Source organism: Malaclemys terrapin, chromosome 2 (assembly GCF_027887155.1).
Source record: "Malaclemys terrapin pileata isolate rMalTer1 chromosome 2, rMalTer1.hap1, whole genome shotgun sequence".
In the NCBI taxonomy this organism is placed as follows: Eukaryota; Metazoa; Chordata; order Testudines; family Emydidae; genus Malaclemys; species Malaclemys terrapin.
The window spans coordinates 225,101,475-225,124,266 of record NC_071506.1 but is presented as its reverse complement, the minus strand read 5'-3'; the positions used below and the strand labels follow the sequence as shown (position 1 = coordinate 225,124,266).

The 22,792-nt window shown below is 40.3% G+C and overlaps 1 protein-coding gene across 2 annotated transcripts in view; it reads right to left on the bottom strand.

Annotated features, from left to right (window-relative positions):
- SKAP2 (src kinase associated phosphoprotein 2) overlaps nucleotides 1-22,792 on the bottom strand; it is a 150,761-nt gene that overhangs the window by 49,972 nt on the left and 77,997 nt on the right. For both annotated transcript variants that reach the window (XM_054020109.1, XM_054020110.1), the window contains 2 exons: nucleotides 3,930-4,007; nucleotides 1,966-2,049 (listed from right to left, as the gene is read on the bottom strand). In XM_054020109.1, coding sequence (XP_053876084.1) covers nucleotides 1,966-2,049; nucleotides 3,930-4,007 — 162 coding nt within the window. The remainder of the gene's footprint in view (nucleotides 1-1,965; nucleotides 2,050-3,929; nucleotides 4,008-22,792) is intronic.

Here is a 22,792-nt window from a genome sequence, read left to right as displayed (position 1 = left end):
GCATGGACCCCAAGGACCTGTATTGGTACTAGTGCTGTTCAACATATTCATACATTATCTGGAAAAAGGGGTAAACAGTGAGGTGGCAAAGTTTGCAGATGATGCAACATTACTCAAGTTAGTTAAGTCCAAAGCTGACTGTGAGGAGTTACAAAGGGATCTCACTAAATCGGGTGACTGGACAACAAAATGGCAGATGAAATTCAATGTTGATAAATTCAAAGCAATGCACACTGGAAAACATAATCCCAACTATACCTACAAAATGATGGGGTATAAATTAGCTGTTACCACTCAAGAAAGATCTTGGAATCAACGTGAATAGTTCTCTGAAAACATCTGCTCAATGTGCAGCAGATATCAAAAAAGCTAACAATCTTAGGAACCATTAGGAAAGGAATAGATAATAAGAAAGAAAATATCATAATGCCACTATATAATACATGATACGCCCACACCTTGATGCAGTCCTGGTTGCCCATCTCAATAAAGATAGATTTGAATTGGAAAAAGTACAGAGATGGGCAACAAAAATGATTAGGGGTATGGAAGAGCTTCCATATGATGGGAGATTAAAAAAGACTTGGAAAAGAGATGATTGAGGGGGGAATATAACAGAGGTCTATAAAAATCATGAATGGTATAGAGAAAGTGAATAAGGAATATTATTTATCCCTTCAAACAACACAAGAACTAGGGGTGAAGTTAATAGGCAGCAGGTTTAAAACAAAAGTAAGAAAGTACTGCTTCAAATAAACACACAGTCAACCTATGGAACTCATTGCCAGGGGATATTGTGAAGGCCAAATGTGTAACTGAATTAAAAAAAAAAGAGTTAAATAAATTCATGGAGGACAGGCCCATCAATGGCTATTAGCCAAGATGATCAGGGATGCAACTCCATGCTCTAGGTGTCCCTAAACGTGTGACTGCTAGAAGCTGGGCCTGGATAGCAGGGATGGATCACTAGATAAATTGCCCTGTTCTGTTCATTCCCTCTGAGGCATCTGGCACTAGCCACTGTCAGAAGACAGGATACTGATCTAGATGGGCCACTGATCTGAACCAATATGGCCATTCTTATTTGTACTCATGTCAAATAAGAATGAGGAAGGAGACACAAAAACTTAAGCTAAGACAACACTGGGCACTCAAAGGAATTTAAGCGGAACTTTTATACAGCAAGTTGTTAATATCTGGAAAGAAACTTAAGATATAGCTGTGCTCTGAACAAATGATCGTAGAATTCTATATTTACTGTCATAAACTTCCACATCAATTTTGTTCAGCAGACAAGTAAAAAGATGTTTACTAAACTTCCAACCTTACGAATTCAAAATTGGATCTTAAAGTCAAGCTAAACTCTTTCCTTTTTATGTATCTTCACAGAAGAAATCAGTTTGACTTTAAAACCCCAGTTTGAGTGTGCAGGGTTGGCTTTTAGATAAGACTTTGTGTTACTTGTGTACTCAACAAGGTTGAGGTGGAATATTTGAGACAGAAACATGGAACCCCAAAATGCAGTTTTTAGAGAATAATTTTAAAGTGTGGTTCTACTCTGAAGAGAATTTTCTTTTTTAAATAAATTGGACAACCATTTGGACTAAAAAGAATTGTGATGTAATGAACGGAGAATGGATGTAGAAGCCAGACAACTATGAGATCTAATCCTGGCTCTGTTACTGGCTCACAGTGTAACCTCACAAGTAATTTAACCTTTCTGCTTCAGTTTTCCCATCTGAGAAAAAATGAACACACTACCTAGAGGTGTTGAGAGGGTTAATATTTATACAATGCTTTCAATACGCAAAGCACTGTGAAAAAGCTAACTATTCTGGTAAAAGATTAATTTGCTATCTCAAGATGGACTTAGCTTCTCGGCTTCCTTCTCTCCTAAAGCTATCTTCTTTTTCCACATATTAAAAGAAAGAGAATGATAAACTATTAAAATGTAGGTACTCATACCTTTATCACTTCCATAATAATAGAAGACTGTTCTACTGAGAGCACACCAACGCTTCTGCCATTCAAAGCCAAGAAAACTGTGGTCTGCAATTAATACACAATTCATGTTAGATTGCTTTTAATACATATATTTAAGACAAATATATATATACAATGTGTATTTTCTTCAAAAGGGGAGAAAAGGAAAAGAGGGAGCTGTATGCAATCCAGAGGGAAAACTTGGAGTAAAAAGGAGAAGAGAACAAAAAAGAACTTGAAGATGGTAAACAGTACAGACAGGACAGTCTTGTGTGGTATTAAATATACAGAAACTATGAACAACTTCATAAATACCTTCTACAGTTGTAACGCAGCATTAAACAGGTGTTAAGATGAAAACAGAAGGATTTATTCAATCAAGATAAATATTGACCAAACCAAAGCTAAGCTCAATATTTGCTTTTTTGAAAGACAATAAATCTTGATGTTCCCCCAAACATGAAGTCAACATATGCATTGTTACATTCTTCAAAAATACCCACAAGTCTCTGAATTATGTGTCACACTAGAAACTCATTGTCCCATCACAGAGCTCCTCACTTGACAACAAACCATGATTATTTTCTTGTACATCACAATACAAACTATTTGAAGTTTCCTCTTTTAGCTAATGGTGTTGTGACAGATATGTTAATATCCTTGGGAGTCCTTATTGAATTAATTATGAATATATTTGGGATCCATTGTATTCAATGAATGGTTCATGTGTTATCATGGGCTGGGATTGTATGTAACCGCTGAAGGGGGAAGATGTGAGACCTGGGTATTCAAAGGACTATATTGAACAATGTCCCAGACAAGAATGGAATTTTGGAACAAAAAGGGTTAAGTGGTTTTCCTGGGTAATATTCAGGAGGTGGTGAATGCAAATTCCTCACCTCTGGTTGTGCACAAACCCAACCTGAAGAGTGGGCCTTTGTCTGATTATTGCCTGTAATATGAAGCCTCAATCAATGGCCCAAGCTGTTTAAAGGAAAGGCTGAATGCTTTGTAGTTGTTCTAGTTCTGAATCTGAGACAGTTATGTACTTGTAACCATGGGAAAACCTCTTTGTTGGTTTTGAAGACTGACATCTACCAGAGCCACAGGGGAGTTGAGGTGACCTCTAGTAAGCTTTTTAGCATGCATCTAGGTCAGGGGTAGGCAACCTATGGCACGCGTGCCGAAGGCGGCACACAAGCTGATTTTCACTGGCACTCACACTGCCCGGGTCCTGGCCACCGGTCTGGGGGGCTCTGCATTTTAATTTAATTTTAAATGAAGCTTCTTAAACATTTAAAAAACCTTATTTACTTTACATACAACAATAGTTTAGTTATATATTATAGACTTATAGAAAGAGACCTTCTAAAAACGTTAAAATGTATTACTGGCAAATGAAACCCTAAATTAGAGTGAATAAATGAAGACTCGGCACACCGCTTCTGAAAGGTTGCCGACCTCTGGTCTAGGTTCTTCTATTGTTTGTTAGTGTTCTCTGTGATGCTTTTACCTTAAGAATAATTTTTTTTGCATAGAAAGGGCTGCGTGGTAACATAATGTGGGTAATTACGCTGTTTATAGCCTCCAAGGAGAGAGCAAAGTGCAGATACTGGCTGTTTAGGCCATCTGGCTTGCTGGGGATAATACAGTGTAGGCCAGAGAATGTGTAGCCTGGAAAACTCCCAGTCAGGAGGGAGAGACACACAAGTGTCTTTGCCCAAGAGAGGTGATGGCTGAGGAGCTGGGAGCCTCGAGAGACCACAGAGGGGGAATACAGGTGCAAATGCCCCAAACTATGAGAGGTATCATGAGAACTCAATTTTTATTGCTTTTTATTTCGGCCTTCTCCAAGTAATTTAGTGTGTACATACACACACACACACATGCATATATAAAGTATATATTTTTCATTTAACATTTTTCATAAAGCCAGCTTACTTTACCTTTTCTACGTTTTTCAAGGTATCCAGACTTTAGAACAAATTGAAGGTCTTGAGCAGCAATAGGAGGAAACTGGTTCCCTGAAAGAAAAAAAAAGTATTATAAACCACTCTGTTTTTCAAGCTAAACACTACTCTATCCATATTATTAAGAATTGGCAGTGCCAAGGAACTACTGGAAGAATAGAATTCTATTAAATACTATTCCAGATAATTTTTGGCTAAACAATCACAAGTATAATGACAAAGCTGTTGGCTGCATTGCTATGCCAATGCAGTGACAGGAAAATTATAGCTGTGAACCAGCCCCTCAAGTCTCCAAGGGGGAGGAATGGGGGGAATCTGTATCTACTTTCCAGACAAGATGAAAATTCAACATGTTACATTAATCTAGAGGATGTTAGTTTGCATCTTAAAATACACAGTTTAAAGTGAGCTGTTTAGTAAAATCAGAGTGTTTTCAAATGCTTGTATAGAAGCAAAGGTCCTTAAATACCTTAGATACAATTATTAACTGTAATTAAATGCAAAATTTAATTTTTAACCATCATCATCGCCAAAAGCCTAACAAAAATCTACTGCAACAGTCTACAAAGCTTGCACCCATGCCATGCTGTTTAGAAAGAAAGGAACCAGACGAAGGGATGATAAAAAGCAATGTCTTGTTATTGACAGATAACGTATAATTTGTGCTAAATTACGAAAGCACTCTTTAACAAATAGACAGTACTTGAGGATATTGGACAGACAAGACAAACACACTGCTCACAAACTGCCCAAGCTGCTTCTCTTTTAGAAGTATTGTTATTTTTTGTAAAACGACCAATGTGTTCAGTTATATTTGTACTCCCCCTCCCCCAACTGTTAGCTCACAACTAGAAGTGTGAGATTCTAATATTCGGGATTAAACTGGAAACCTAGACACAAAGAACTTATTTAACAAATTAGTTTCAAATCTTCACAAATGTGGAATCAACTTTTTAAATTCTAAAATACTAATATAAAATATAAAGAGCAGAAATACAGCTTTAGACATGCCTGACCATTCATGTATACAAATGTCCAGTTTTTCCACAAGTACAACAGCCATTCCTGTGGGGGGAGGGTTAATACATTTGAGCATCAAAGTGTAGTTTTCCCATTACTTATTATCATTAAATATTCATATTAAAGTCACTGTAAGTGGCAAATTTACATGGAAATTTTTCTTTAATCAAAATTTTATACGTAACCTTGTTAGTAATACAGTGAAAACTACACTAAGGATCACAATCAGAAAACTACTTTGTTAAGAAACAACTGTGAAATATCCCATCTGGAAACCAATTTGTCTGACCTTGAGCTAAACACTGTCTCTGCTAGGTAACCAATGCCTGCTGGGCCCTTGGGTGGTCACTTAACACAGGATTCTAACTATACTATTCTTCTTTGGGTACTGGTTTTGTTAACAAAAGATATTTGTGATAGGGCAAGAAAAATGTTAGCGAGAACAAGAGCAAACAAATTACTGAAGACTACAAAAGAAATGTACCAAAGAGGGGAATATACTCCCCTGAGAAATCCAAAACTTTTCAAACAGTAAAAACAAAATATATGGTTAAGTTACAACCAATGTAGCAAAGCGTATTAAAATTCCAGTTATTAAAAAATTGTGCTTTGACATTCAGTATTATACTATTACAGGGAAACCCCGCTATAACGCACCCCGCGATAATGCGAATTCGGATATAGCGCGATCATAAGGTGGCTACCGCTACCCCAAGCGAGCGCACACCAAAAAAAACAACCAAAAAAAAAAATACACACCGGCCGGAGCACAAATAAAAAAAGGGAACGTGCCTTCCCCACTGCCTCTTCCCCCTGCTTCTCCTTTTGGCAGAAAGAGCCATTCTCCTCCCCAACTGCTCCTCACTCTTCCTCTGCCCCTTGCACATCTCCCCTGCTCTCTGCCCAAGAGAAATTGACCGGTTGAAACTGACCGGCTTTAAATGGTAAACTTTTCATAACCCCGCTATACCGTGACCCTGCATTTATCGCGATCAAATTTTTTGGACCCCAATCATCGCGTTATACCAGGGTTTCACTGTACTTTTTTATTTCTAAATATTTCACATTAAGATTATTACATTACACCAGTGGTTCTCAACCAGGGGTCCGGGGCCCCCCCAGGGGCCACAAACAGATTTTAGGGGGTCCCAAGCAGGATTAGCATTAGACTCACTGGGGCCCAGGACAGAAAGCCGAAGCCCTGGGCTATGAGCCCCACCCTGAGCTGGGCTGAAGCCTCATCAATTTAGCTTTGCGGGGCACCCTGTGGCATGGGGCGCCTGGCAACTGCCCTGCTTGCTACCCCCGAACGCTGGCCCTGCATTCTATATGCAGAAAAACAGTTGTTGTGGCACAGGTGGGCCATGGAGTTTTTATAGCATGTTGGGGGGGGCCTCAGAAAGAAAAGGGTTGAGAACCCCTGCCTTACATCATCATTATTTCCACTCCTGTGGAATTTATGACTAACATATTAAAAACAAAAAAGAGTTATGTACTACATGCATGAAAGTATGTGACCACAAAAACTGCGTCTGGGAATTTAACTCAGGACACTCACTAGTTCATTAGTTAAGAAGCTGATCTAGTTAGTACGTCAAAATAATAACTGGTTATTAAATTGCTGAAGATAAGCAAATAGTTTCTGGCTAAAGATCTACAGCTATTGGGCTGATATACCTTAACTCACCCATAACTGTACTGAAAAATTATCCATTTCACAATGAGAATCTCTGACTGTTGTCTGGGAACGGATGGGGGAGGAGGCTTCAGAAACAGCCTTGGTGCGCTGCCTTAAATTGGTCATTGGGAGGCATCAGCGTGCAACACTTCCAGCTTTACCTCCTCCATGAAGGCTTGTTATACACTAGACCAAACACTGCAACAACAAAGGTGGGGGAAGGGAAAAACCTAATCTGTCAAACACATTAACCACTGTTGCTTCATTTTTAAGCACAAGAGCTTCAAAACATTATCTGGATTCCAATTTTATGCAAGGTTTTAGTTTAGATTTGTTTTGTTTTTTTCTCTCTCTCTTTTCTTTCTTTCTTTTTTTTTTTTTTTTTTTTTTTGGAGAGGAAGTGAAATTTGCAGGGGGTTATAATATAGCATCTATAAGAAGTATCAGACCAATAGCCATGGACAATGAAGACCTTTATCTACAGATCAAGAAAAGCACCCACAGTGATTTCTCCATACTGTCCTGACCATAGCTGGAACCTGATCTGGACTGCCTGCCTTCAGTGGAATAGAGGAGTTCAAGCTCCATAGCAATTCCATGCTTAACTCTGCTGAGATTGCCAAGTTAGTGCCAACTGTAGAGTAGTAGTTTCGGGGATGCAGAGATTAGCCTGTAGAGAACTAAAGTTATTTCACATAGGGCATTGAACAGCCTACTGCATGGAAAGCTGCAAGTAACAGCAGAGGCAGGTACTCAATACCATGCTTCTTCTGGGTTATGGTGTGAGGAGGAGTCTCTCTTCTCTTCCCTTACCCCCAACTAAGTAGTGCAGAACTGAGAACCCACCCAGGTTCAGCTGCTCACTGCACTATGAACAGCAGATCCACCAAACAAGAAGCTGGTCAGTTTGACTAGTGCTCAAAATCTATGGCAGTGGAAACTGACCAGATACTTATTTTGCCCCAGATCCCCAAGTGGCCCCCTCAAGGATTGAACTAGCTCAGTGGTTTGAGCATTGGCCTGCTAAACCCAGGGTTGTGACCAGATACTTGTCAATTTCATGCTGCAGCCTGGGAAGTCTTAGAACAGAAGCAGGGTGGCAATGGTGGGAGAGAAAAAGACAACACACAGAGCAGAGATTTGGCAAAGTTTCCTTTTTCTTTCCCCTCTACAACCGGAAAGAGTATTAAGAACCAACAGGGCAAAGGAGAAAGAATAAGGAGCATCCCCATTCAGATCTCACTAGCTGTAGGTGTGTGTATGTGGTGAGGAGAGGGAAAGCATAAAAACTTAAGCTTCCTTCACATCAAAATGAGAAGTGAGAGACTGAAACCTTGTCCCCCAGCAACTGGCTGGACCCTGCTGAGGAGATTCCCAATCTTTCTATTCTGCTCCCATTCCTGCCCCCATCTCCCTAGTTGTTACTGTCTTCTTGTGTGTATTAAATAAATACATGAGAGGAAGAGGTAACAGAGGTTTAAAACTTTCAGATGTGGTATTTTCAAACTAAAAATCTCAAAGTATATTAAATATGTACAGCAGCTACTTTTCATCAGAATACTGTTTCCCTGTTTATTTTAAATAGGCCAGGTTTGCCACAAAGCTCTTAAATACTGCTAATGGAAGCCCACTGAAGTAACATTTTATTTTTATTACAGTCACAGCTAGAGGCCCCACCAGAAATCAGGGTCCCATTGCACTAGGTCCTGTAACTTACACAAATTATGACAGTCCCTTCTCTAAAGAGACCAAATTCTGTCACAAGACAGACAGAGGCAGTGAGAAAGGGCGTACTAATATTTTACAAATAAGGAACTGAGGCACAGAAAGATTAAGTGACCTGTCCAACATCATGCAGGAAGTCTCTAGCAGTCATGAACTAAATCCAGAACTCCCAAGTCCCATTTCAGTGACCTAATAATTTTTCTCAAGACCATCCTTACTCTCCTCTGAGATTAAACATCCTGATATGGTCCAACTTTTGAGGGAAGGTTAACTCAGACCCCCCAGTATACAGCTTAATATGAGGGAAGACCAATTACTTCATGTTTTTCCTTCTCTTCACTCACCCACCCATAGACAGAGAGGAATCTCCCAGTGCAGTTCTCTACCTGATCCTGTTGGGCAGTGCTTCAGGCTTGCCGTTCTCTTTCATGGCTTCCCTAGGAGTATTTTCTCCTGAGGAAGCCCTGCAGGTGGCAGCTGCTTAGGCCTAGTGCTCCTGATTAGAGAAGCCACATGCATAATCCCAGAGTGATGTTTACAAAGGTCATCAAAATATCAGAAGAGGATGCTTACAAGGCCTCTCAAACTCCACAAATTTGTCTATTTTTAATTTTGCTCTATATTCTTCATATTTTATATAAAATGGACCAGATTCTCTCCCTTGTTTCTGGCCTCTTTGTGCCATCTAAGAAGCTGGCAGCTTCTATATGGCTTTAGCAGACAGGCGGAGAATCAGGGCTGGATTAATCTTTTGTGGGCCCGGCATCAAACGTATTTGTGGGCCCCCAGGGGGGCAATGGAGCATGGCGCGAGAGGGTCGGTCTCGGGAGCGAGGGGCCAGCCAGGGGCATGGCATGGCATGGCATGGCAGGGGTAGCCCCACTCTGCCCAGTCCAGTGTGAGGCCAATATTTACAAACCAGCAGGTGCCAGATGCACAATGGCATGCCTGGCCCTGTGCTGCCAGCATGCCCCTTCCCCTCGGGGGCAGGCTAATGCCATGCCACACAGCCCCCTTCCCCACCCCGCCCACACTGGAACACCCCTCCAGACTGCCTATGGCCAGAGCCCCCAACCCAGACCATGCCAAAAATGCCCAGCGCCCTGCACAACACCACCCCTGCCCAGCGCCCTCCTGCCCACAGCCCCACCGCAACTGCCCAGCACCCCCACAGAACCCCCACTCGCTAATGCCCCAACACATACAGATTTTCCCCGCCCCCTCACAGCCCAGCACCCCCCCCCCCAAGAGACCCACTCCCCCACACTCTGCCTCCCGGCTGCCCTCACCGGCCCTGCTGAGAGGCAACTATGTCTGCCGGGCTGAGCCAGCAACACAGCCAGAGCTGGTCCTGGGGTGGGGAATCACTCCAGCCCCTCGGGAGTTGCGTGATCAGCAGGCCAGGGCCTGCCCCGGCTGGGCTCCCTCAGGACCCACGTGGCTGGAGGGATGCAGCCAACCCCCCCACACTGTCCTCCCCCCCCAGCTGGCTGAGACTAGCCAGGCTTCTGCACTAGTCCCAGGAGACTCAGCTCCAGGGAGACAGGCAGGGCCCCCCAGGTGGTGGTAAGCAGAGACTGCCCGGAGCTGGAGGTGGCCAGGAGTCAGAGAGAAGCTAGCGGGTGGGTCCAGGGGGGCGGAAAGGAGCCCTTGGTCAGCCGGCGGGTTGAGAGGAGCAAGTGGTGGTGGTGGGGGGGGGGAGCCAGCAAGCTGGTGGGGTCTCAGGGCGCAGCAGAGAATTGCACAAGTGAGGGGAAGGTGGAACACTCACTGGAATGTAAAGCTGGCTCCTACACCAACCATTTCCCTGCCCCATTATAGGGCATTTATAAGGGTATAGCTTCACTAAGCAAATTTGCAGTGAGCCTACGGCCTTGTACAGACTGTTCCTTATGCTTAAGTTTGACAATCAGTAAGCCAGCTCCTAGAATACCCTCTGCCCATCCTGTGCCCAATAGAGCTCGGTGCAAGAGTGAATCTGGCCCATTACTTTTAAATAGTAAACACTTCACATGATGCCTTAACTTATGATTCAGGGCATGAGTCTGTCATGGAGGTCATGGATTCCATGACTTTAGGGGACCTCTATGACTTCTGCAGTGGCAGGGCTGGAGCAGCTGTCAGCCCTGGGAATGCCGGAGCAGCAACCCCAGGACTGAAGCAGTGGGGGAGTGAGGCATTGGGTCATTCCCAAGGCCGCCAGAGCAGTGGCCCACAACACCCCCTCCCTGCAGCACTCCCACTGATAGTTCCCCACCCCCAACACATACAATATTTTTAGTGAAAGTTAGGGACAAGTCATGGGCTTCCATGAATTTTTGTTTATTGCCTGCGACCTGTCCCTAACTTTTACTAAAAATACCCATGTCTAAATCTTAACCTTACCTATATCAAATTTAAATATGTATTAGTTTTTGATTTCCAGTGAATGTGAAGTTGTTATACTATATTATCAATACAAAGTAAATTAAAGAACACCGGGTCATGTTATACTGCAGTATGTGCCACTAGTAAGATAGTTTATTTCTCCAATGTGGGCTAAGGGATACATAAAGCAAGAAATAATTAGAGGCCAATGCATTCTTAAGGGATGCTTAGCATGTTTATGGGAAGTTAAGCAGGTGAAGTGGAGATAAGTGTGATTCAGTAACAACTAAGTGAGCGATTATAACTTATCTTCCCAGCAAAGCATTGTGGCTGTGATGATAATAATGGTAAAGACAACTTTTCCTCTAGAAAGAGAGATTCAACATCTTTTGGTCATCCTAAAAGGAAAACTGTGAAACTGAAATATAATTTGTAAAGGAAAGTTTACAGTTGTTTCAGCTTCTCTCTCTTCTCCTGCAATTTTTAACATTTATTTTACAAATCACTGTTCTTTTACAAAATGTTTTTATTCTCCCTTCTTACTGTTTGAAAGATCCACACACACAAAAAGCGAAACTGCCTGACTATGTAAATAACATTGAACCAGTTCCAGTTATCTTTAATCAAAACCAAAATGTGTATTTAGCCCATGTTAGAAAATACAGAGGAAAAGCGCTAATATAAAAAAAGCACGTCATCAACTATTGCAAGAGAAAAGCACCACTAAATAGGCAAAATATTTCCGTATTCCTTAATGGCAAATCTATCTACAAAATGATGAACAAAGTCACTTTCTCGGCCTAAAGGCTCTTGTCAGACTGAAAGCTGACAAACTGTTTCTGGAAGTATGTGTCAAATTTCAGAGAGGAAGATCTATTGTCCCAGCAAGGAAGGTAGTACATAACTTCTCTTCCCCAAAAGTCCCATTTCCCTTTAATCTTGAAATGAAACACTTGTCCATTGCTAATAACTTGCTGCAGAGAAATTCAATTGTCCTTGGAGCTTATCCACTGTAATACAATGTGATTATGCCTGTTACTCAAAATGGTTAACCTACACAGGTGTTTTGCATATATTTAAATATATTTCTTTTCCTTGGAAATGTTTTCAAGAACACCAATTTGCATTTAAGTAAAAAAATCTTTTCCTCATTTTCAAAGGCTTTTTGTTACGAGAAGGTGATGAGCAGGCAAGTGTCAGTAGCCTAATCGTTTTCAATATCTTTGGAAATAATACATTAGTAACATGGAAATTAAAGTAGCCTACTAGCTGTCAGATAACATAGCACACAGAACACAATGTTAAAGCTGCAAGATTTCAACAGCAAATACATTACTGGTCACCAAGACATAAGCCATCATACGTTTTCAAAGGTGTCTCTAAGAAAAAAAAGCCGTGTCATGTAGCTCTTCAAACTGCTTCTTTCAAGGGTAGTTTGTGGAGCCCTTTACTCTACAGCCTTCTGCTCTGTAATAATGTCTTATTCATAATTTGATTTGCACGCACTTGGCTCCTCAAAAAGGAATGTATTTGGGTGATAAGGTTTCTTATTCAGGAATACACCTCTACCCCGATATAACGTGACCCAATATAACACGAATTCGGATATAACGCGGTAAAGCAGCGCTTCAGGGGAGCGGGGCTGCGCACTCCGGCGGATCAAAGCAAGTTGGATATAATGTGGTTTCACCTATAACGTGGTAAGATTTTTTGGCTCCTGAGGACAGCACTATATCGGGGTAGAGGTGTATTTAAAAGCAGTGTCATCCGTTTCTAGTTATTTAGCTCTTCCTGGTTTTGGAACTGGAGTTTTGGTTACCAACTGTAAGGCTACAGCTTTAGGGCCTAAATTCTGCAGGTTTCTTCTCTGTTCCTCTCCATGAAAGGAGGGGGGGGGGGCGGGTTCTCTGCTTCCTTTCTATATGTTCAAGAGAAGGCAGTGGACCAGGTGGGTCAAATGCTACTGCCATGTATTATTTATAGAAAGAAATATTTGGTTAAGTTTCCACCCATAAGTATTATACTGTTTTAAAGATTGCTTTTTCATTTATTCCCCATTCATGTGATTATATCTTAAAGTGTAGCATGTACAATTTAGGTTAAAAACTATTAATATCTCTGGCTCTTTATACCTCTATGACCCATACTTATTAGTTTGTGTTCAACCCCTCTCTTTCACTTAACATTGTGTTTTCATTTGACACCTTCACTTCTTTCTTTGTCATCATTTGCTGGGTCAAAATATTAGGCCCCATCCACCTGTGACCAGTTTGGTGGAATTATTCTATAATCAGACACTCCTCTAGCTGATTCTGTTCTTAAATTTTAAAATTTACACTTTGATCTTACTTTTCTACACAGATTTTCTTCTGGGTATGTGCATGCTTGCATTATTTCTTTAATTGGTTCTAAGATGTCCTTTGTTGCTACATTTTGTTGTATAGCACCTCAAAAGTATTATATTAATTAAAAAATAATCACTTTACCTCTTGCTTCATAAAGGGCTTCAACATAAGCAATTACCTAACTGCAATGCACCATAATTACCACCCATGGCATTAAGATGGTGATACTGTATATTGTAAACGGCGATGGTTTCTAATCAGATATAGAGACATGAAAAACTAGTTCATATTGTCAGTATGATAGCAAAGCAGAAAACTGAACATTAAGAGATCCATAAAGTATCCTGAGAATGCACACCTCCATAAAAGCCATGTATCTGCCTCCCAGACATGAGCAAGTCAAAATAGGCTATAATTGAAAAATTAGATGTACAAAAAATTCCTATCATATGAAATAGATGGGTTAAAAACTTTACAGCACAATCTCAGACAAGTATACATATCCAAATTTGAACAGAAAGTAGACATTCAGAGCACCCCCCCCAAAATATATGAACCATTTGCAGTGCTGTCAACCAACCACTGAAAACTAAGAATATGTCCACACTGCATTGTAAACCTGGGTTTACAATTGCTGGACTCAGGTCTCACAGATGTTCTAAGTAGGGCTGTCAAGCGATTAAAAAAAGTAATCACAATTAATCTCGCTGTTAAACAACAATAGAATACCACTTATTTTAAACATTTTTGGATGTTTACTACATTTTCAAATATATTAATTTCAATTACAACACAGAATACAAAGTGTACAGTGCTCACTTTATATTATTTTTTTATTACAAATATATGTACTGTAAAAATGATAAACAAAAGAAATAGCAACAGAGGGTCCTGTGGCACCTTTAAGACTAACAGAAGTATTGGGAGCATAAGCTTTCGTGGGTAAGAACCTCACTTCTCTTGCATCTGAAGAAGTGAGGTTCTTACCCACGAAAGCTTATGCTCCCAATACTTCTGTTAGTCTTAAAGGTGCCACAGGACCCTCTGTTGCTTTTACAGATTCAGACTAACACGGCTACCCCTCCGATACAAAAGAAATAGCATTTTTCAATTAACCTCACATAAGTACTGTAGTGCAATCTCTTTAGCATGAAAGTTGAATTTACAAATGTAGAATTATGTACAAAAAAAATTGCATTCAAAAATAAAACAATGTAAAACTTTAGAGCCTACAAGTCCACTCAGTCCTACTTCTTGGTCAGCCAATCACTCAGACAAACAAGGTTGGTTACAATTTGCAGGAGATAATGCTGCCTGCTTCTTGTTTACAATGTCACCTGAAAGTGAGAACAGGCATTCGCATGGCACTGTTGTAGCTGGCGTCGCAAGATATTTACGTGCCAGATGCTCTAAAGATTCATATGTCCCTTCATACTTCAACTACCATTCCAGCAGACGTGCTTCCATGCTGCTGATGGGTTCTGCTTGATAACGATCCAAAGCGGTGCGGACTGATGCATGTTCATTTTCATCATCTGAGTCAGATGCCAACAGCAGATTGATTTTCTTTTTTGGTGGTTTGGGTTCTGTAGTTTCTGCTTCAGAGTGTTGCTCTTTTAAGAATTCTAAAAGCATGCTCCACACCTCGTTCCACTCAGATTTTGGATGGCACTTCAGATTCTTAAACCATGGGTCGAGTGCTATAGCTATTTTTAGAAATCTCACATCGGTACCTTTTTTGCATTTTGTCAAATCTGCTGTGAAAGTGTACTTAACACGAACATGTGCTAGGTCATCACCTTTGACTGCTATAACATGAAATATATGCAGAATGCGGGTAAAACAGAGCAGGAGACGTATAATTCTCCCCCAAGGAGTACAGTCACAAATTTAACTGATGCATTATTTTTTTAATGAGCATCATCAGCATGGAAGCACGTCCTCTGTAATGGTGGCCGAAGCACGGAAGGGGCATACGAATGTTTAGCATATCTGGCATGTAAATATCTTGCAACACCGGCTACCAAAGTGCCATGCGAATGCCTGTTCTCACTTTCAGGTGACATTGTAAATAAGAAGCAGGCAGCAGTGTCTCCTGTCAATGTAAACAAACTTGTTTCTCTTAGCAATTGGCTGAACAAGAAGCAGGACTGAGTGGACTTGTAGGCTTTAAAGTTTTACACTGATTTGTTTTTGAGTGCAGTTATGTAACCAAAAAAAAAATCATTTGTAAGTTACACTTTCACAATAAAGAGATTGCACTTCAGTACTTGTATGAGGGCCTGATGAAATGCATCCTAGAATACTCAAGGAGCTAATAGAGGCGGTATCTGAGCCTCTAGCTATTATCTTTGGAAAATCATGGGAGACCAGAGAGATTCCAGAAGACTGGAAAGGGGCAAATATAGTGCCCATCCATAAAAAGGGAAATAAAAACAACCCAGGAAACTACAGACCAGTTAGTTTAACTTCTGTGCCAGGGAAGATAATGGAGCAAGTAATTAAGGAAATCATCTGCAAACACTTGGCAGGTGATAGGGAATAGCCAGCATGGATTTGTAAAGAACAAATCACATCAAACCAATCTGATAACTTTCTTTGATAGGATAACGAGTCTTGTGGATAAGGGAGAAGTGGTGGATGTGGTATACCTAGACTTTAGTAAGGCATTTGATACGGTCTCACATGATATTCTTATCAATAAACTAGGCAAATACAACTCAGATGGGGCTACTATAAGGTGGGTGCATAACCTGCTGGATAACCGTACTCAAAGAGTAGTTATTAATGGTTCCCAATCCTGCTGGAAAGGTATAACAAGTGGGGTTCCGCAGGGGTCTGTTTTGGGACCCGGCTCTGTTCACTATCTTCATCAACGACTTAGATATTGGCATAGAAAGTACCCCTATTAAGTTTTCAGATGATACCAAACTGGGAGGGATTGCAACTGCTTTGGAGGATAGGGTCATAATTCAAAATGATCTGGACAAATTGGAGAAATGGTCTGAGGTAAACAGGATGAAGTTTAATAAAGACAAATGCAAAGTGCTCCACTTAGGAAGGAACAATCAGTTTCACACATACAGAATGGGAAGAGACTGTCCAGGAAGGAGTACGGCAGAAAGGGATCTAGGGGTTATAGTGGACCACAAGCTAAACAGGAGACATGGATGCATTAACAGGTGTGTTGTGAGCAAGACACGAGAAGTCATTCTTCCGCTCTACTCTGCGCTGGTTAGGCCTCAACTGGAGTAGTGTGTCCAGTTCTGGGCACCGCATTTCAAGGAAGATGTGGAGAAACTGGAGAGGGTCCAGAGAAGAGCAACAAGAATGATTAAAGGTCTAGAGAACATGACCTATAAAGGAAGGCTGAAAGAATTGGGTTTGTTTAGTTTGGAAAAGAGAAGACTGAGAGGGGACATGATAGCAGTTTTCAGGTATCTAAAAGTGTGTCATAAGGAGGAGGGAGAAAACTTGTTCATCTTAGCCTCTAAGAATAGAACAAGAAGCAATGGGCTTAAACTGCAGCAAGGGAGGTTTAGGTTGGACATTAGGAAAATGTTCCTAACTGTCAGGGTGGTTAAACACTGGAATAAACTGCCTAGAGAGGTTGTGGAATCTCCATCTCTGGAGATATTTAAGAGTAGGTTAGATAAATGTCTATCAGGGATGGTCTAGACAGTATTTGGTCCTGCCATGCGGGCAGGGGACTGGACTCGATGACCTCTCTAGGTTCCTTCCAGCCCTAGAATCTATGAGATGAATTGAAAAATACTATTTATTTTGTTTTTCATTTTTACAGTGCATATATTTGTAATAAAAATAATAATATAAAGTGAGCACTGTGCACTTTGTATTCTGTGTTGTAACTGAAATCAATATTGAAAATGTAGAAAAACATCCAAAAATATTTAATAAATTTCAATTGGTATTCTATTGTTATAAGTGCGATTTATCACAATTAATTTTTTTAATTGCTATTAATTGTTTTGAGTTAATCGCATGAGCTAACTGCAATTAATTGACAGCCCTAGTTCTGACATGTCCATACCACAATACACAGACCTTCTGACTTGGGTCTGTGGCTTGAGATATGACCACAATGCAGAATGACAGGAATTGCACAACAGGACTTGGTCTTTGACCCATTGCTCTACCAAGGTCCCAGAACCTGGGTCCCGAGTGCTTGCTGACCCAAGTGAGACTGATTTATGTTGGATGGAAGAAGGCTTTGGGTCAAACCTGAGTCAGAGCCCAGGATTAGTGTGCAGTGTAGACATACTGTAAGAGGCCACAAAAAATTAACCCACCGCAGGACCATGACCAGTATGGCATCAGAACATATGTTTGATCAGGTCATTATTCCTATATTCCAAGATGAATGGAAGGATGAAGGTCCTTTGGTACATCAAGCAGCAGCTTAAAGCAAATGAATCCCCAACCCTGCATCAACTGACTGGTACGGCTGAGATATACTGTCTAGAAGCAAAGGGGAAGGCAAGAGCACATCCTCTTACATCCTCTGCCTCCCTTTGTCCTGGCTAGGGGGAGCTCCCCTTAGTTGTAGTGTAGGAGCTGTGATTTTCAGGATGCCGCACATCTGACAGATGCTCTGTTTTGGGATTAGGAAAGAATTTTTCCCACTGAGGCCAAATTGGACAAGTTCTGGTGGTTTTTTTCACTTTCCTCCCTGGCACAGTTGAATGGAATAGGAACTGGAAGTTTAACATTAGGAACGGTAAGACTGTTTAACTCATGATAATTTGAGGCCAGTCTCCAGTGAGGATAAAAGCTAAAAGGGCAAGCTCCTCAAGGTAAATGAAACCTGGATATTTGCTAGTTGACCTCATACCTATAGGAGAAGGGGAGACCTGAAGTCTTCACAGACTGAGGTCCCACCTTGGTACCCACTTATCCACACACACATAAAGGGGATGGCAAGAGGATTCAGAAATGAGCTGAGTTATAAGGGTAGGCCAAGGAGGGTCTACCCTGAATCACTGGCTATATGGGAGGAGTCCAGTAACTCTGCACTGGACCCAATTAAAATGCCTGGTATGTAAGAGAGGGGCATATAGCACCCCGCCACAGTATTAAATGAAAGTTGAAACCTGCCACTTAAAATACATCCACGTATCTGTCATTCATTTACTCATGTGTTCTAGGGTTGCCATCCCTCCACGATTGTCCTGGAATCTCCAGAAATTAAAGATTAATCTTAATTAAAGGCTATCTCACATGATGAAATCTCCAGGAATACATCCAACCCAAAATTGGCAACCCTAGTGTGTCCTGATCAACATTTCGGGCATCTCCAACTAATGATCAGCTTTTTTCCCTTTGATGTGTGGTCACTAAAACATATAGAAAAGCTAACACTGCACTTTAACTGTACAACTGCATTTACCATGTATTTGCATACAAGCACCCACGGAATACAGGATTCCCAAAGAAATAGTCACACGTGCCTCAATACTTTGGGAACACCAACAAGAACAAGTTAAAGTTATGGTTTTTCTTTTTCTTTTTTTTCTTTTTTTGGCGGATTTTTTTATAGCTTTAATGTTAATCGTACTTTTGGAGTGTTTAGTTTCCTCTTGGCATGACTGGCAGTTTTTGTTCAGCAAAGGCCAAACACTAAGCTGGAATAAAGACTAAACAATGATGACAGATATTTAACTCAACACAAGAAAGATCATACAGTCTGGCAGAAAAGTTTTCCTCTGGTACAAATGCTACTTTGCAAAAAGTGAACATATTGTGTAGCAAATAATATATAAATAACACTGATATACATTTATTTTAGTTTCCACGTCCTGGTAATTCGGGTGTTTATTATACAATAAGATATAGCTATTTCAAGCTATACACACACACAACCTAATTGATGACTGTCAAGCTCTCTTAAGTGTAACTAAAACAGGTTCTATGATCGTTTTCTGTCATCCAAATGTTGGTTAGGGTAAGATTATATAAACTATATTTTCCAACAAGATGTATGAAAGTTAAACCTAACCTGAAGCATGTTATATTCTTCCCTTAACTGATTAGGAAAATCATCCAATGAGCATTTGGATTTCTGGTGAATACATTCAAGTAGGGGGAATAGAGGGAGAACATTTTAACTGTAAATTTGAGGTCTATCCACCTATACCAAAGTAACTCCAGGGAAATGGGAAATTATCATACAACCTCAGAACACCATTCAAAACTCCCCCCAATATAAAATGTTTTCTAATGTGATTACTCCAAGTGGCATCCCCCTCATGCAGAGATCTGTATTCTGCTGAACCGTTCCAGCGGTTCTGACTTGTGGCCAGACTCTTGGCCTAGTAAACTTCTGAAAGGAAACATACAGATAAACTATCTGAGTATTTTAAGTGCTCCAATGGCTCATATACTAGAACAAAAAGTTATAACATTGCTGGCTGCAGCTAAAAACCTTTCATCTGTAAAAAGAAAAAAGATGAGGTGTCCTACAGACAGCTAAAGAAGAGAAATAATTTTTGAAAGGTGGATTCAAGATTTTCACAATGAATATATAGATTTTTATAAGTTTCTATATATATCAAATGTTTCGTTTGGGGTTTCTGTGTACCTCTCTACCTGCCAGGTGGGCACTAGTTTTTGTACATTTATTTTACTACTCTGATCACTGGTAACTCAATTTAACTTTTTACTTTAAATTAAGAAAACAAAACTAACAAAAGAAATTAGATCCCCATGAGCCTTTCAAGTTTTCCTATTATGGCACAAACCACACCTGGAAATACCTCAACAGTCAGCAATGAGAGGCTCCTTCCAGTGCAATTATAAATCCCCCACAACAATGAAATTGCATTTACAAAACCAAGCCACTATAGATGGCGTAATACTGTGATAAATTCAGCCATTCCTTTTGAACGGGGCAAGAGAAGTCTCTTGAGAAGGAGTTGACCCTAATGTCCTAATGTGACAAAGTTCTACAGGGACCCATACTGTCTGAGAAAAGGTAGTGAAAGACCACTGGCTTCATTGTCAACAAAATGCAGATGAACTCATCTCTATATTTCCTTCTCGGTAGGCTCAATCACCGCTATCACAAAGATGTCAAAATGGCTGTAGCAGATTGGCATCTAGATGAAAACCAGCCGGCTCTAGTTGCATCAAGTTTAATCTGACCAGATTAAACAAGGAAGAGGGAAACACTGCAAGAGACTATCTAAGATATTGCCCTCATTCTCCAAAGGCATCTGCCCTCCATTTGCCAAATTTGCAGAAAATCTCAGGATTTTAATAGAGTCTTCATTAATCTTGGATATCAGGTAGAAATGTGTCATAAATGGTCTTGTTCCAACTTCCAGTTCAGCCTGTCTCTTGCCAGGATACACCACCACAGGATCTAGTCACAATGATCCATTCAACTCATTAAAATTTCCAGAATAGATTATTATAAGTCTCTATATCTGGGATGATGATGGAGGCAATACGGAAGCCAACATGAGCAGAACACTGCTACAGCCTTAGCAGAGAAAGAATCAAATCAGTTATCTGCATCCACTGTGTCCCCTTCCCCTCTCCCCCTTTGTTTTCTGTGCCAATTCAAGGCTCTGCCTTAGCTTTTAGGGCCTTCAACAGGTGGAGGTTAGTTTACATCAAAAGTTGCCTCTCCATTCATGCCCCTCATGGGGGCACTGAATTTAATAACATTCATAGTGAAGCCTGAGAAAAGTCATTCTCAGTCAAAGGTCCTTGACTATGGAACATGCTACCAGAAGACTCTGCCCTGGCCTCCTTATTTTCAGAGACTTGCTGTTTTGCAAAAACCTTACTGCAATAACCAAATGACAAAGGACTGCAACCAAAAATAAGCAAAGCTACTGAACCTTGGAGAAGCAAAACTCATTATCTTCCAAAGACAATTCTATGCAACTCTTAATTACTGTATTTGGTTCGATATACAGTGAGAACACAGTTTCTATCATTATAAAATATTCATGCAATTCTAGCAAATCTTGCAATCCTGAAAAGAGCAGAATCTTTCAAACTGGCACAAATGTTTAAGGATGCCATTGGATGTCCTATGAATACCATCAACATTCAAACAAATCCAAACAAAGAAGAAAACAGTACTGCAAATACTACTATTCCTGTAGTATAAAATCTTTCATAATAGTAAGCAACACACATTCACCAAACCAGATTGCTATTCTCTCTGCTGAGCTCCAAGCTGGCTTTTCCTTTCAAATCATGAGAGTATAAAATGTTTTCCAAGGGTTGGGGATTCTCCATCACTGGCAATTTTAAAATCAAGATTTGGATGTTTTTTAAAAGATAAGCTCTAGGAATTATTTTGGAGGAGTTTTATGACCTCACAATGATCCATTCTGGACGTGGAATCTATGAATCTTTTTTTACAGGCCACATGACCTCCATACAGGTTTTCCCCCACTTAATATCTTACCAGTCTTCCTGTCCCCTGCCACTCCCCATCTCCCCATTTATGATTCCACTGCAGAGCACAGTATCTATCAGTACTCTCTTTTCTGGTCTTGGGGACCATTTCCTTTTTCATGTACCTAGGATATTCCCGTTAAGTGTATTTGAGATGCAAAAGTCCAGTGATGAAGAATCCCCAACCCTTGGAAAATTGTTGCAATGGTTAATTACTTTCATTATTAAATTTTTTGCCTTATTTCCTGTCTGAATTTGTCTAGCTTCAACTTCCAGTCATTGGATAATGTTATACCTTTCTCTGCTAGATCGAAGAGTCTATCATCAAATAACTGTTCCCCAGAAGTACGGACTTTTAGACTTTAATCAAGTCACACGTTAACCTGCTCTTTGTTAAGCTAAATAGATTGAGTTCCTTGAGTCTATCACTGTAAGGCATGTTTTCTAATCCTTTAATCATTCTCATGGCTCTTCTCTGAACTCTCTCCAATTAATCATTATCCTTTGTGAACACCAGAACTGGACACAATATTCCAGCAGTGCTCACACCAGTTGAGAGACATTGGGGTCTTTATTTTAAACTTTTATTAAAAATGGCTGTTTTTCCCCCCCTGAACTAGTTCAGAAGAATCCTAATCTCTGACTTTTTATTCAGTGTCCTTTTTATCTTCTTCTGAAATTTCTTGTCCGCCTTTCATTTCCCTTAATCCTACTTCCCCACACCAAACTCATTTTAAGAATTAGAATGACGATTGAACTGCTGTAGAAACCTCAGCCGATTGTGGCATTATAGCAGTTTGAATATTAGAACATCTATTGAACCTGCAAAATGTCACTTAGTCGAAGAACTGCATTTAAAAATAAAACATGAAGTCCTAGTAAATTATATATATTTTAGTCCTCCAATTTAAAAATGGTTGAGTGAATTCACTTTAAAAAAAGGCATAAAAGGATAATTGTGTCAAGGCTGTAAACTGGTATTTCTAAGTTTCATCTGGGAACAAATTTTACAACTGAACTATAAACTCCAAAGAAGAAAATGGGAGTTTTAATGGAAATGCTGACACAGCCTTAACTCTAGCAGTGCTAGCGGGTGGTGCTATAATAAATCTGTCAGTTTCTATAATGCCTATGACAAACCCATTAATATGAATGAAGTACACTTCACATAGCACACTACACAGCAACTGCATAAGTTATGTCATCTTCATTCTGAGCAGCAGATCAGTAATCAATATTTGTAAAAGCAGGCTAATCCTTTGTAAAATCAG